At 41.7% G+C, this 14,785-nt stretch overlaps 1 protein-coding gene across 2 annotated transcripts; it reads right to left on the bottom strand.

Moving 5' to 3' along the window:
* Positions 1 to 339: 339 nt before the first annotated feature.
* Positions 340 to 14,785, bottom strand: Megf8 (multiple EGF like domains 8). 2 transcript variants are annotated; one of them, XM_018515245.1, is made up of 17 exons: positions 14,137 to 14,785; positions 12,816 to 13,127; positions 12,571 to 12,734; positions 11,970 to 12,247; positions 11,616 to 11,800; positions 11,085 to 11,400; positions 10,517 to 10,758; positions 9,928 to 10,161; positions 9,511 to 9,798; positions 9,229 to 9,366; positions 8,904 to 9,148; positions 8,196 to 8,813; positions 6,702 to 7,928; positions 2,498 to 6,437; positions 2,132 to 2,149; positions 1,855 to 2,042; positions 340 to 1,572 (listed from the first exon to the last, which is right to left on the bottom strand). In XM_018515245.1, exons 2-17 carry the CDS (start codon positions 13,018 to 13,020, stop codon positions 745 to 747), a joined length of 9,114 nt encoding a protein of 3,037 aa, XP_018370747.1. In that variant the 5' UTR covers positions 13,021 to 13,127; positions 14,137 to 14,785; the 3' UTR covers positions 340 to 744. The 2 variants fall into 2 exon arrangements, with proteins under 2 accessions (XP_018370747.1, XP_018370749.1); XM_018515247.1 differs by lacking the exon at positions 2,132 to 2,149.

Genomic DNA, 14,785 nt, shown 5'->3' on the forward strand with positions numbered 1-14,785 from the left:
AACAATATAATTGCTCGATTCACAGACCTACGATATAAGATCCTTGGATCTGTTACATTTTCGTTATGTTCTTTAGAAGAACTCGAATTTTTAGTACGTTTTTCTGAATCTTAATATAAATTATAAAATATATATATTTTCTTATTTGAATCCTAATTACATGAAAATCTTAGAATTTTAATAGATAAATTTAAAAAATTTGCAAATTTTTACATGTATAGATTCTATCCATGATTCCGAAAATCTTTTACAACAGTTTCCAGATCCATGAATCCAACATTTGTATAATCTAATAAAATTCGGTAGAATCTTACAGTTAATATTTATTTTATATGCCTGCATTTTTTTAATAGATTCAATATTACTATTCCTGTTGCCAATCAATGTGTGAGATCAACAAAAAGAGAAGTTTTCTAATAGAAAAGATAAAATGGATAAGCGGTATGCAAGATATTCCGATAGTAAAATACGTATATTTTGTTAAAATTCACGTTATATCCTGAGTTCATCTCGTCCATTATCTTTATCGTGTTAAAACTGTCCCAAAAAGGGAAGCTGCCTATTAAATCTACATACTAATTCAAGGTCCATTATACCCAAAGTTTATTACAGCTATAATTCGTAGCAAATTGCTCAAACGTCGGTAACTCTTATCGATGCTTCAGAAGAGTTTAACGAGAATATTTGTGTCCGAGATGTGGAACTCGAAAGCCGTCGAGATCGAGATTCCACTGTAACGTGGGTTCAGTTCGTCGCATGACTGTTTCTACGTCTTAAAAACACTCTGCTATTGACCGGGTAGACTCTAGTCAAGAGTATGAGCGAACTGCCCAGGGCCAATTTGACAGGAGCTTGGCGGCCGCCGGGTAACCTGATGAACACTGTCGCCACTGCCGCAACACCGTCATCGGTGGGCTCGACAGCCACCGGTCTCACGTCACTGTGAAAGCTCACGTGTTTGCCTCGTCTGCCCTTACGCTGCGGCGAGCTCGGGCTACACTCGCCGCCGTCCCGATCGTAGAGTATTGTCGCGGAGGCAAACGGTCGTTTTGCCATATGCAACATTTCTACGACATGTCGACGTCGGGCACGGCGTAAATCTGCCGATTGCTTCGCCTTCCACGCAACCACGCACCCCGCCAAGAACAAAAAGAAGCAGGAGAAGAAGCACGAGAAGAAGACGAATAGATCGATGTGCAACTGATCTTGACGGAAGAAAATCATCCCGTAGGCGGCGCGACCATTCAGCTCTGGATTCACCGGGTCGATCGCTTGTAGCACGATGTGAAACTTGGTCTGGCCCAACTCGTGTTTGTCTTGTGGCAATGTCAGTACCAGTCGATTTGTCAGATTATGGATCACCAAAAAGGTGTTTCGCCTCTCGATTGTCAGAAAGCTGGCAAGATTGTCCTCTAGCCAGTGCTCCATCACGAAATACTGTTGTCCAGTGTTCCATCGAATTGGTTCCATGCTAGAGCCGTTAACCGTACCAAGGTTAGGATGAAACTCAACAATCCGGAATCTGTTAGATGGCTGATCAGGCCGTAATCTGAATCTGTTATCTAGTTCAACCTGTGGATGTAATGAGTATTTTATACATCTTTTTTGATAGATAAATAAAAGCATTATAAAATTTATAAATGTGCAAAAATTAAAAATCGTAAATCTGTTACGTATAATGAATGATAAGGTTAATGTAGCAAATGACTTTATACTGATTTTGATATTAGTATAAAGGCAAAAAATCCAAAATTATAAATTGTTTAAGAATTAAAAATTTTTAAATATAAACGAGCTTTAAAATACAAAATAGTAAAAAAAAAAACCAATAGAATAGAAAAGATTAAATCATACTTCTTGATATCCTGTCGTTGAATTTAAAATGACGACGAAGGAATCATCTCGCGGACTCAAGAACAGATTCAAAGCACCTTGGGTGACATCCACCATCACTCTGATGTCCACGTTCATAAATCGTGGTTGCACCATGTAGAAGACGGTTTGGCCAGGGTTTAGAGGCTTCGGCTTCATCTTGCATTCGTCTGAAATAGGGAAAAGTAAGGTCTCCTTTTAGACACACGAAAATGGCAGAATGTCAAACAGCTTATAGTAGAAGAAAGAAGATACGAACCGAAGGATACGTAAGATGCTCCCACAAAATAGAACGTTGCAATTTAAGAAAAACAATTACTTGACCAAAGTGTCGAATGAATAAGTACAAACATACATATTGAAGTGAGGTCGAAATTGTAACCAGTATTTTTAATTGAAATAATATTGATAAGTATATATTAACGTTAACATTATTTATTTTTATATTAAAGAAAAAAACAACACATAAGTTATTTGGAAACAAAAATGTATCATTACGAGTGAATTGTCAAATTTACTAAAAAATAAAAAAAATTGTACATTATACAATTTTTGCGCGTTAGACGTATTAGTTATCGTTATGATGATATGAAGATTTAATCTGTTTGCAAGATTGTATGCTCACCTATTAATTTCGAGTCGAAACACATTTTATTGTCGACTGTGACGGTTTTGTAGCACTGATGGCCCATTGTCGGGGTGCCGGCGTAATTCTCCCTGCACTTGCTGCATTGCACCATCCAGCACGGTTGTCCGCCCGTGTTCGTACCCTTTATAGGACCGCTCGTGCAGGAGGGTTCGCTCTCGGTATTGTTGCCACAGTTGCACTTCTCGCCAGTAACAGGATCGCACGTGAAGCCATGGCCGTGACATTCACAAGGCCGACACACGTCTCGGAGGTCTTCTGTCCCTCGGAAGTATCCGGTCATGCATTCGCCGCATTTGTCGCCCCTTGTGTTGTTCCCGCAATTGATACATTTCGCTTTTGCCACCGGTCCTTCTTCCAGTTGCCTACTCAGCTTCTCTATTGACATCTTGTCCACTGAATTCGGATCGGGCACTGTCACGTTGTCGTTGATGCAGATCCGAGTGTGCCCGTTGCAATATTCGAGACATGGTACACACTGACCGTTGTCCGCAGGATTGCCGACGTATAATGGTAGACATTTCTCGCATTGCTTTCCCATCGTGTTGTTATGACATTTCGTGCAGTTATCGAGCTTGTCCGGACCAGCGCAATCGCTATGGCCGTTGCATTGGCATTGAATGGAGCAATTCGAGCCGACGTAACCGAAGTCACAACGGCACAGGTCGGGCTTCACACATGTGCCTCTCACGCAACCCTGTGTACACATGGGCACGCAAATTTTCTTACCAAAATCGTTCCCCCAGGTGGTTTCGGTCTTATATCCATCCCCGCATTTACACTCGAAACCCTCCTCCAAGTCAAAACACTTCTCGCTCTTCGGTGAACACGTATGGTGCCCGTTCTCGCACTCGTTTTCCGGTGGACAGCGGACGTAATGCCATGAAAAATCTGGTTTCAGTACCGCGGTGAGTAACGACATCGTAACATTGTCCTGCGCTTCTGAAGAGTCCACGTGATATGGATGCAACGTTGTGGTGATCGGCGGCTCGACTTCTGGGAAGTGTTGACGATAAAGCATTTCGCAGGTACCGCCCGCTGGATGATCCGCCGGCGCTTCAAGTGATCCTTCCGTGCATATTCCTTGACCGGTTACATTAGCAGAGTCCAAGGAGCACCAGCCACAATGCGAATGCTTCAGACAGGTGCTACACTGCTTGAACACTGAGCATGGTTCCGGGCAGTGGTCCATATCAGCGTTACGCAACACTAAACCGCAAACACCGCCGGCGCAATAAAGCGGCTGATACGATGGTGAGATGCACTCGTTCAATTGCGTGGACCATCTACATTCGCTCCATCCACCTTCGGCTCCAGTACCCTTCAGACAACTCCTGCAATCTTTGTGGTCGGAGCACCTCTTTTCACACTGCGTGCTGCTCATCTTGATGCTAGTCCGCTCAAAGATGTTAATCTTTACGCAGTTCCAGTCGTAGACGGGCTCGCCCGTCAGTTCCATTCCCAATTCGTTAGTTTTCAGTACCTGCCTCGTCCACACGCACTCGTCCAGACCGTAACACTTCTCGCAATCGCTCGCTGGACACAAGCGTTCCCCGCATTGATTCACGTTACTTACCGATGTGTCGCATCTAATCATCATGTCCTGTGTCTGATCGTTGCAATCTTTGTCTGATGGGATGCACTTACCGTGCGGACAGTTGGTGCACCACTTGCAAACAGGCTGATTGTCTTTGTAATACGGCCACTCCGCCAGACATTCCGTGCATGTTCTGAAAGTCTGGCATTTTCTGCTCGCCATCCAGTCCGAATTGCAGAATATTCCGTTCGATCGTTGCGCTTGAGTCACGTTGATGTCACACTTGTCACCCCGGTTGCTTGATACCTCGTTCGAGAAACAGAGGGAAATGTTGGTGCCATTAAGGGTAGTGACAGCGCAGAACGAACAACCGAAATATTTCCTACACGTGATCTTATCCTTCCAAAGATTGCACAAATCCTCCGGTATGTTAATCAATGTGACGTGACTCTTAATACCACCGTCAAAGCCGCCAATAACGTAAACGGCGTTCGACTCTGGATCGGCATGGGTCATCGCGTGGGCGTAGGCTGGTGGTGGCGGACTGCCAATCGTCTCTGTGTCTTTCGTTATCAAACGTATCCACAGGTTGCATGAGTATTTGTACGCTATTAGAGAGTCTGAGGTGTTGTGAGGATTTTGCCGGCCACCAAATATCACCATATATTCGTCCGTCGTAACCGCGGAATGAAGAAATCTAGCTTGAGGTAAACTGTTGCCATCGGTGATTTCGTCTTCAAATGGTGGTAGTACTGACCACGTTCGTGTTTTATAATTCAAGGCATATAATCTGTTCGAAATAAACGTTCTGTTTACCGCATAAGTGTAGCCACCGAAGACGTAGAGACTATCAGACTTACTGTGATATACTGTGGAATGACCGTAAACACCTACGGGTCCGTTCCCTACAGTGTTCACTGTGTCCCAAGTCTCAGTTTCCAGATTAAATTCCCAGATCATGTCTAGATATCCATATTTAGGACTAAATCCACCGATCAGAATCAGGCTCTCCGACTCTCCATCTCTACGCAAGGTCAACGTATGACCGGCCAGAGGCAGTGGCTCCTTCTTTAATTCGTCCTGCACAATTTGGCTCCATCGCTGGTTCTGCAAACTGAATTTCCAAAAGTCGCTGAGAGTATTGTTCGACAGTCCTTGTACGTCTTCGTCCTTCATTGACAGGCCGCCGTAGACGTAGATCTGCTGCCTACTGTGCACAATTTCAGCTGCATGAAAGTAGCGACCCTGTGGCATGGATGCCTCTGAGGTAGATTCCACTGTTACTTGCATCCATGTATTGTTTTTTGTGTCAAAAAGTCTAATGTCATTCAGAGGTCCGTGACTGAGCGAATAACCGCCGAACATCCATAGACTACCGCGTCGATCAGCCACCAAGCTGTGTCCGAAGCGTGGCAACGTTTTTCTCAAGTGGTCCTGATGATCGGCCAAATATTCTGAATTGAATAGTTCCGTGAATATTAGCTGATAGTTTTTGAGCGGGATAGAGCAATCGCGTCCACCGTAGCCTGGTACGCAAACGCAACGACCATAGCCCTTGTCACAGACGCCGCGTTTCTCGGAAGCAGTACAGTTTTCCGGACAGATCTCCACGTCGCAGTTGATGCCGACGTAACCGGATTTGCAGAGACAGTTGCCGTTGCGGCACTCGCGGTTTCCTGGGCAATTGTTGCACGTCATTATCACATAGCTCGCATTAAAACCCTCCACTTCGTCCAGTTGCTTATAGTGCACTGTTAGAAATCCAGATTTGGCCTCCACCGTGACTGGATAGTTGGTGCTTTCGGTGCAGTACACGCCCAGTAATTGACTCTGGTGACCACCGGTAGATGAGACGAATTCGGGTAGACCATCATACACATACACGCTGTTCTCCTGGCAACTTACGTTGATATCATCATGGATAGTGAATTGTATCACGCTTTGAATTGTCGGAGTGGTCGCATCTAAAGAGAGCTCCGTCTCGGGGCCAACAATCCAGAGACACTCTCTTGTCGGTGAGTCGCCCACGTAATTGTCCCAAAGCGAAGATTGCGAATGTCGACTACCAAGACCTTGCTTACCGTTCCCTTCGCCGCCCAGCATACCTCGAGACATGCAGCCGTAGTAACACATCCCGCCGTTACGCGGATCCCCATAATAGCCCCGTTTGCAACGTTGACACTTATCGCCTTCAGTGTTATCGCGGCAAAAACACGTACCAGTCTGCCGATCGCAAACGTCGAGCTCCACATCGCCATGCCCATTGCAATTGCATTCGCGACAGCCCAATGGTGTCGTCGCGTTTCCAAAACTTCCTGCCTTACATTCTTCGCAGTAACGTCCGATTGTCCAGTCTTGACACTCGTCGCAAATACCTGGTCCCTGAAAATCCAAAAATCAAGATGTTTAAACATATGACAAAAAGTTGATAGTAATATTATTATTCTATATTGGAAACACACATTTTTGGAAACAAAATATTGATAGAATTTATTGTTTGTAAAAATATTTTTTTAATTATTCCCAGCGTCACCAGGACTATGTTCCAATTACGGGTTAATTAAAAATACAATGGATTTTTTTTGAGTTTTTGAGAATTAACAATAAAAATAAATTCATTTTTTTTTGTATGCAATCATTGTTTACCTGTAAGCACGTAGAATGGTTATAACAGCCGCAGTTGGTCCGACAATCCGGTCCGGTCCAGCCCAGGTTGCACTCACACTTGTAATCCGGCGCCTCGCTGCAATATCCGTTGACGCATCTCTCATAGCAAGTCTTGGTACAATTCTCTTTGCCATCGCCATTAAAACCGCGTTTGCATTGACAACTGAAGCTGCCGTGAGTATTGGTGCAAAGCGCATCGGGATGGCAGTCGTGCAGGCCGAGATCACACTCATCCACATCCGGGCACTGCGCGTACGCCCAGCCAGACTCGTCAGCGTTCAGACTGCTGTTTCGATACTCGTTGATGATCGCACTGCAATTGACGTGAGCCTGATTGAAGTCGCCCTGCACGCACACGCCAGTGATAGGATTCTCCAGACTATAACACCAGCCGCAGCTGAGTGAATGCAGGCAACTGGAGCAGTTGGAGTGCCGACTGCAGCTCTTGCACTGATCGTTACCAGTGAGCGACGAACCGCTGCGCGATGTGACACCCATCAGGCCCGCCTGGTCCATCCATTCCCGGCACAGACCGAACTGGTATTCTGATGTGTACACCGAGAATGAGAAACACTCCCGCGTGGCTTCACACCACACGCATCTGCCACGCTCGTCCAAGCATTTCGTGCAGTTGGAGCGTTGTCGGCACGGAATCGGGCACTCGTACAGACTCACCACGGCGTTAGGCAATCGACCAATTCGTGCGCATCTCGCCTCCTCCGTCCACCACTCACACAGTTTAGTGTTCACGCATGACTCGCAGGAGATGTAATTGGAACAGTTAGCGCACGCCGAAGGCGTGATCGTCAAATAGTGCCATTCACGTATCGTCTCGCCGCGCTCCTTATCCCACTCTATATCTTTTACGCAGCTCTCCGTTTCATTGACGGAGCGCGGTAGACATTCGTTGGTAATATCGCACCAACCGCACGAAGAGTCAGTCAAACAGTGCAGACAATTACTGTATTGATGGCAAGAACCGTTCTGATACGGTTCCAAGTACTCGAATGTAAAGACCTTTCCATTTTCCATATTCTTGTTATGCACAATTTCCATTTTACTCGCATAAGCGTAGCTCGTGGTCACCATTCTTTTCGATTCGAAGTCCAACAAATAACGACCTGACTGCAATTCCATCGAATCTTCACCTGGCCATGTCGTCGGTATACACTGTGATGTCTCCGCAGTTAGATTGGCGACCAATTCCTAAGTAAAAATTAAAAATTATGCATAATTAAATTTCAGCAGAACTTGAAAATATCGAAGTCCTTTGAACGGTTCATGCGCGCGACAAGAATATTTCAATTAACAAATTTCCTCTTCAATAAATAAAAATAAAATTATTTTAAATAATTTTAAATTTACTTTTTCCTTTCACACACTGTTTTGTAATATTTTTATTATTAATTTTTATTTCTTTTACTTTCCAATACAATTAAAAACCATCAAAGTTGCTAAATAATAATAACTCACCAGCTTATCAGGATCGTCATTTCGCGACACGTGAAGTGTCGCGCTGTTATAACTGACGCAGATTTTCAGGTGCTCCGCCGCGCTGTCCCAAAAATAATTTGGCGGTCTAAGAAAACCAGTCAACCTGGCAATCATTTCGCCGCCCAACGCCGATTCTGTCTTCGCACCTTGCATGGATGGTACATTAAAGTCAACCGTGGTCGCGTTCACTATGGCGACTGAGTCAGGTTGGCTGAAGTTCACTGGTGGCTTGTACTTGAGGAAAGTTAAACCCGGCCTTTTATCCATTTCTCGACACTCTTCGGCCTTGGTAATCTCCGTACCTTTCGAGCCCCACCAGCCCGGTATCTGCGAAGGTGTGTCGTCCCGCAGGCCGCATACCCCGTAATTATCATCTTTGTGGTGACACCGGGCGTTTTGGACACACCAAGTGCACGTGCCTAAATTTAGCTTATTCGAGACGGATTTCCTGCCGCGGAAATTCGTGCCCCAACCACCACCAGGTTGACCGTGTATTAGGCAAGAGTGACAATCGCCTAGAGCAGGACAAACTCCTGGACAGCGCGTCGTTTGTAAATTCGTCGTACAATTGCTGCCTATCGTCCGACCATAGCATATCTGTAATGTATCAAGAAATTTCATACATCAGACATACAAACAAAAGTTACTTTATGAATATATGTATAATGAGATTAATGAATAAAATACCTCATCCGCGGAACACCAGCCACATTCTGGATTCGCTGCGCACTCCATTAGGCTTTTGTGCCTCGAGCAAATTTGCTCTGGCTCGATGTAATCCTCGTCTCCCGGTGCTAACATAGGTGGCAAAGTGTATGCAAGAAGATCTGCATTTACGTTGCCATGATATCCACCAACGAGCAATAAGGTATTTCCATTACGCACATCTGCCGCATGAGCAAATACACCTTGTTGCTTAGGATAACGAGAATCTAAAAGTGGAAAAACAAATTTAAATCGATATAAATATGTAACATATGTAAAATATGTAAATTAAATTAATTTGTTTTACCTTTATCATTTAAGCCTAACACTTCGTGGCTCACCCAAGTGTGACAACCAAGGTGATAAAGATACATTTGATTATCGTAACATATCTCTTCTTTGTTATGTCTATGAGAATATCCGCCAAATACCACTAGATAATTTCCTGTCATAATAATAAATAAAAAATTATGTATTTTACACACACACACACACACACACACACACACACACACACACACACACACATACTCATAATACTCATATATTTTATCTCTAAAAATCATTCTATTTAATAACAAGTAATTACCTATGATATTACACGTGTGGAAGGCGCGTTCTCTTGGCACGTATGTCTCTCGCAAATGCGCTCTTGGATAATGGATCTCGGACCAGACTTTTCTATCTAGTTGAAAGACGAACATTCGGTCCGATAATTTACTGAAACGGGCGACGCTGGCGACCACGCCGCCGTACACCAGGAGGGAATTGGTAGCACGATGATATACAGTCGAATGCGCTACTACGCGTACGTCAAGTTCCTTACCGCCTCGAGGTCGTACTTCTATCCATCTTTCATTAATCGCCGTAGGATCCGCTATAATTATGAGTTAATTATGCTAATATTTTTCTATATGTATCTCATATGTAGAAATTATATAAACATACATTTTTTAGATTTGCTTTTTTGCTTTAATAAATTGGCAATAAATAAACTTAAACTTACATAAGCGCAACTTGATTTTATATAAGCTGGACGAAAACTCTCCGTCAACAGTACTGCCTCCGAATAGATAGATGTAGTCACTTGCCAAAGTTAGAGTGTGCCTTGTGAGGCTGGGCGGGTAGAAAGGAGAGTTTTTAGCGCGTAATGTCCACATGCGTTTTATCACATTATAATGCCATAGTTCATTCGATAGAGTACCATCTTCCACCTTTCCTCCATAGATCACAAAACCATCTGAAAATATAAAGATTTTATTTGTTTAATGTGTTGTTTATAATTTTACGATAAATCATACGTTAGTTTGTTTAAATAACACAATGATAATAAATAACAATAATTTTATATAATCTTTTTCATTTTTTCATCTATATTTTTAATAAATGCAACTATAAAAGATTTCTTCTTTTATTTTCACTCTTAGATTTATTATGCCATAACGCAATACAAACCAGTTTCGATGCTGATTCAAACAAAATTAAAATAAAAATGTTTCCTGAAGCAAGGTAATCAACGTTTTTTATTTTACATTAATTAGTACTAAAAAATATAATAAATTTATATATAAAAAATATAATAAATGTCGACAGACCTTGATATTTGCACGCAGCATGACCATATCGAGGACTCGGTTTAGGTAATTCATCAACAGTTGGCTCTGTAACTTCCTCTTTCAACGAATCACTTGTGGTTAATTTTGAATCCGTAAATTCTGGAACGAAAACATTCTCCTCCGCGGATCCCGCTACGATTTGCTCCTCCCATTTTACGTCATCGTTCTGCATATCTGTTGCGTCACGTTCTCTGTACAGGTTTTCCAAGTTTCTGCGATATCTTTAATAAATACAAACACACATTATGTAATAAAATATTACTTTAAATCTAACTGCACAAATAGGAAGCAAAAGAATTACAGACATATAAGACTTTAAAACGAAATTATTCTAAAGATCACTTTTGACTAATTGACGAGTTTTTATTTATTATTCTAATTAAATTCCAATAAAAGAATATGATAGTAAGCTTTTTGTATGTACATATAGATCTTACCAATATCTTTTATATCTTTACATAAGCAAAATATAAAATCAACAGTATATTGTCCCGAATTTCCAAGATTGTTTTTGAGATATTAAATTAATGAGTGAGTCACTTACTACCTTGTTGACATTTGCGAATATCGCGGTCTTATATTTCGGGGATGCTTTCTCCTTGGATCACCGTTCCTATCGATCCTAATGGTGCTTCTGCTTTTTTCAGTTTCCTTGTCCTTAGGCATGTTCCTGAACTCTCGCGAGTGTTGACCGTCAGCAGTCCGGTCGAGCAGGCCAAAAGTATTGTTATCTTTAATACTATAAAGCACTTTCCAGAATAAAGATGTCGTTGGTAGGCCGTATATCTCTTTGGCACCAGGATGGCGTTGTAATTCGGTAGCGATCAATGTAGGATCTAAATATTCGGCAGATGCGGCGCCTTCTGTGAATGTAAAACAATGTTGAGAAGTTATTTTCGTTTTTTGATGTTTAACATTCAAAGTAGAAAGAATTTTATTACATTCTACATCGTAATTAAATTACTATATATACGTTAGAAAAAAGAAACAAAAATATAATGAAAATACAATTGTAAAGAAATTATAAAGAACAGATTGTCTTAAAATTCTTACGTGAAATTTGTGCATTTTAATTTACCTAATATACTTCCATATTCATCTTCCCATTCACTTGTGCTAAACCTATATACTTCTAAGTCACTGAGTATATAATTGAGATCATAGCCGCCAAAAACATAAAGTGAGTCTGTTTCCTGAACATAGATCGCTGTATGAGCTGCGCGTGGCCTTAGTCCACCTTCCGAATGCGAGAGCCAATGCCACCTACATAAATAATTAGATTATTGAAATTTTTTATTTGTACATGTCTCATCCATTTATATTACATATTAAGCAAAATTTAATACAAAATATAAGAAAAATATATTATTTTGTCATTAAATAATAATATAAGTACAAAAGCACAAAGATGTAATTTAATAGGATAACATACCGATTTCCTTCAGGATGCGTTTTGTGCAACGAACAAGATTGTCCGGAGTATCCATTGTTGCATTTGCATCTTTTTATCCCGCAAATACCCGCCTGGCTGCAATTATTTGGACAGAGAGCTCGGGAACAATCTTTGCTTCCCCAATCATTTTCGCAGAAGCACGTATTATTAATACACTTTCCGTGATGAGTACAATTATTCGGGCAATTCGTGACTGAAAATTCTGCATGGAAACCGTCTAGGACGTAATTTGTGTCACTATATAATAATATCAACATCTGTAAAAAAAATAGTAACGTTAGAATATCTTATAAAATACAACAATATTTTATATCATGATAATATTTAGTGTAATGTTTCACTTTTATTCATTATTGTTGCGTGAGTTTAGTAGTAACTCATATTATATTTCAATTATATTATTTCGTTACATATTTTTACATTTATAATTAGTTTTCGTAATTTCGTATTAATAAACATTATATTTTTTTATATTTAATTCATGCCACTTAACACTGATTATTAATGTAAACTATGCGATGTTGTGAAATCATAAATCAGCAAAACATTATCTAATGTTATTTCTGTGGAATGTACTTACATAACCAGATGATGATGTCACTTGCTGCGGTTCTGTCTTGCCACTGAAGCTACCCAGAAGCGGTGAACGAAAGGAATCCCCATCATAAACAAACACATAGTCATAACTGCATTCTGTGCCCATCGTCCGAAAACTTAATGTAATAAATTGGCGGCTATGGTTAGCTACAACGAGATATAGAATATAAATTCTATATTATAATTTTACTTTACTATTTAAAGAGCAATAAGTCCTTTCATCCGTACCTTTAATGAGCCATTCGCAGTGAGAATCTTGAGTATAATTCGAGCCCATTGGCCCATCGCTGATGATTCCCCATGATTCCGTGAAAACTTTTCTCGTCTTATCACATGGCACTTGTTTTGGAGATGCCTGCGGAGCTAAATAGAAGCCCGGCAACAGGCAACTCCATATTACAATCCATGCTGTGGTGGATATCGTCCACCCCATCACAGCGTGTTCACCTCAATGTCGTTTAATAGCACATAGGTCATCATTCGTAAGTATTAAATAATTTCTTGAGCAATTACGCGGTGTATTTACAGAGAGAGTCATATCTGGAAAAAAAAACGTACAACTTATTAATTTAGCCATGTGTGTCACATTAAGTTTTCAGTATAAGATACGGAATATCTTCATTCGCTCAAAAACAAATTTACACAGCTACACGCTATATTATAGAGATTATCACACAATGCAATTTACAAGATACAATACATATGTTACACGATTGGACTTTAAATACTGTTTTACAATGTTCAGTATTCTCAGATATCTCAAATTTTAAAAATGATTATTGTATTTTATTTGTAATGGATACTATACATTGATATATTAATATTGTAGAACTCAAGGATGACACATTGACTGTGTTTCTAACACACTGAGTTTGCATTATATATATAATGTACACTAACATTGTATCAGACATACGCTATTAGCATATGCTTAATGCAAACAGCAAACACATGTTAAAAACAGCCGAAGTACTGTCCTTGAATTTTGCAATGTCAACATTATATCAATTAACATAACACATCAATACAGCAATAACTTTTTACTCTGGAATTTATGATATAAAATATACTATAGACTGTTCCAACTTTTACATGATAAGATAATGTCAAATCTTAGGTATAGTGACATATTTTGCAAGACAGTGCAAAGTCGCAAATCGAAGGGATTGTACCGTCGCTAATGCATTTATTTATACCAAAACTTGTCGCACAGTGAGACAAAATCAGCGCCCGGAGAATATTGTTAAGCGGTCAGAGGAACACCCGACGATCGACAATATCTTAACAAACGTCACGAGTGAGCGTGTGAAACATTCGCAACATACACGTCGTGCAACGTGTTGAAGGACAATCCCCCGGAGCGCGAGCCAGCATCGCGCGAGAACGCAAGGTCCTCGGCTCCTGATCAATTTGCAAATAAGCACAAATAAGCAAATGACATACACGCACACTCTCGAACACGCACCCGTCGCGTGTGCGCGCGAATACACATGCGCGCGCGCGCGCACACACACACACGCACACACACGTGCCCATGAACTTTCCGCACCTATCGCGAGACGAGAACGACGGCGACGGCGACGGTGATGCCGAGTGTGGCATAATAAGCTCCAGGGGAACTGGTCTTGCGCTTGTCCTCACGAAAAGAGACGGAAAAGTCGCGGAACCCGAGTAAAATCTTGGGAATTGAATGGTCACACCTCTGTCAACGGGACGAAGTCGCGCGGTATCCTCCGGCAGAGATGGAGGGAGAAAGGATGGATGAGGGAGGGAAAACGAGGGACAGAGACGAGAGTGTATCAAAACATCACCAGGAGGGGAAAGTTGTGAGCTGCCCGAATGGACCGAATGGTATCGTGCGAAGCACCAAGCTTGCCGGTGATAACCTTATGTCTTAAATCCTCGTCGCGGGTGAGAAACGTGCGACAAGTCACAGGCGACGAGACTGGACGAGACGTGCCAGGACTGCAAGCGACCGTGACGTAAACGCGCCGTAACGCAAAACGTCGCGAATCGGCACGGTGCTTCGCCTTGTTCGACTGCCCCGCTGTGTGCATTGCTTTTTATGGTCGCGCCTAGAGTGGGGGAAGCACCGCGGCGTCCATTATGGACGCTTATATTTCAATAACGATGATAATGCGATATATGTCGATAGTATCGATACTATTGCAGACGTCGGCGCGCCGATTATACAGCAG

The sequence above is a fragment of the Trachymyrmex cornetzi genome, unplaced genomic scaffold (genome assembly GCF_001594075.2).
Source record: "Trachymyrmex cornetzi isolate Tcor2-1 unplaced genomic scaffold, Tcor1.1 scaffold57, whole genome shotgun sequence".
Classification (NCBI taxonomy): domain Eukaryota; kingdom Metazoa; phylum Arthropoda; class Insecta; order Hymenoptera; family Formicidae; genus Trachymyrmex; species Trachymyrmex cornetzi.

What these genes read in the sequence shown, in the direction of transcription:
- Megf8 (XM_018515245.1), bottom strand. Translation starts at nt 13,020, where the DNA reads ATGGGGTGGACGATATCCACCACAGCATGGATTGTAATATGGAGTTGC. An exon ending in TATTCGCAAATGTCAACAAG is followed by an intron (nt 10,759 to 11,084) that starts GTAGTAAGTGAC and finishes TATTTATTAAAG; the next exon opens with ATATCGCAGAAACTTGGAAA. An exon ending in CAACGACAGGATATCAAGAA is followed by an intron (nt 1,573 to 1,854) that starts GTATGATTTAAT and finishes TTACATCCACAG; the next exon opens with GTTGAACTAGATAACAGATT.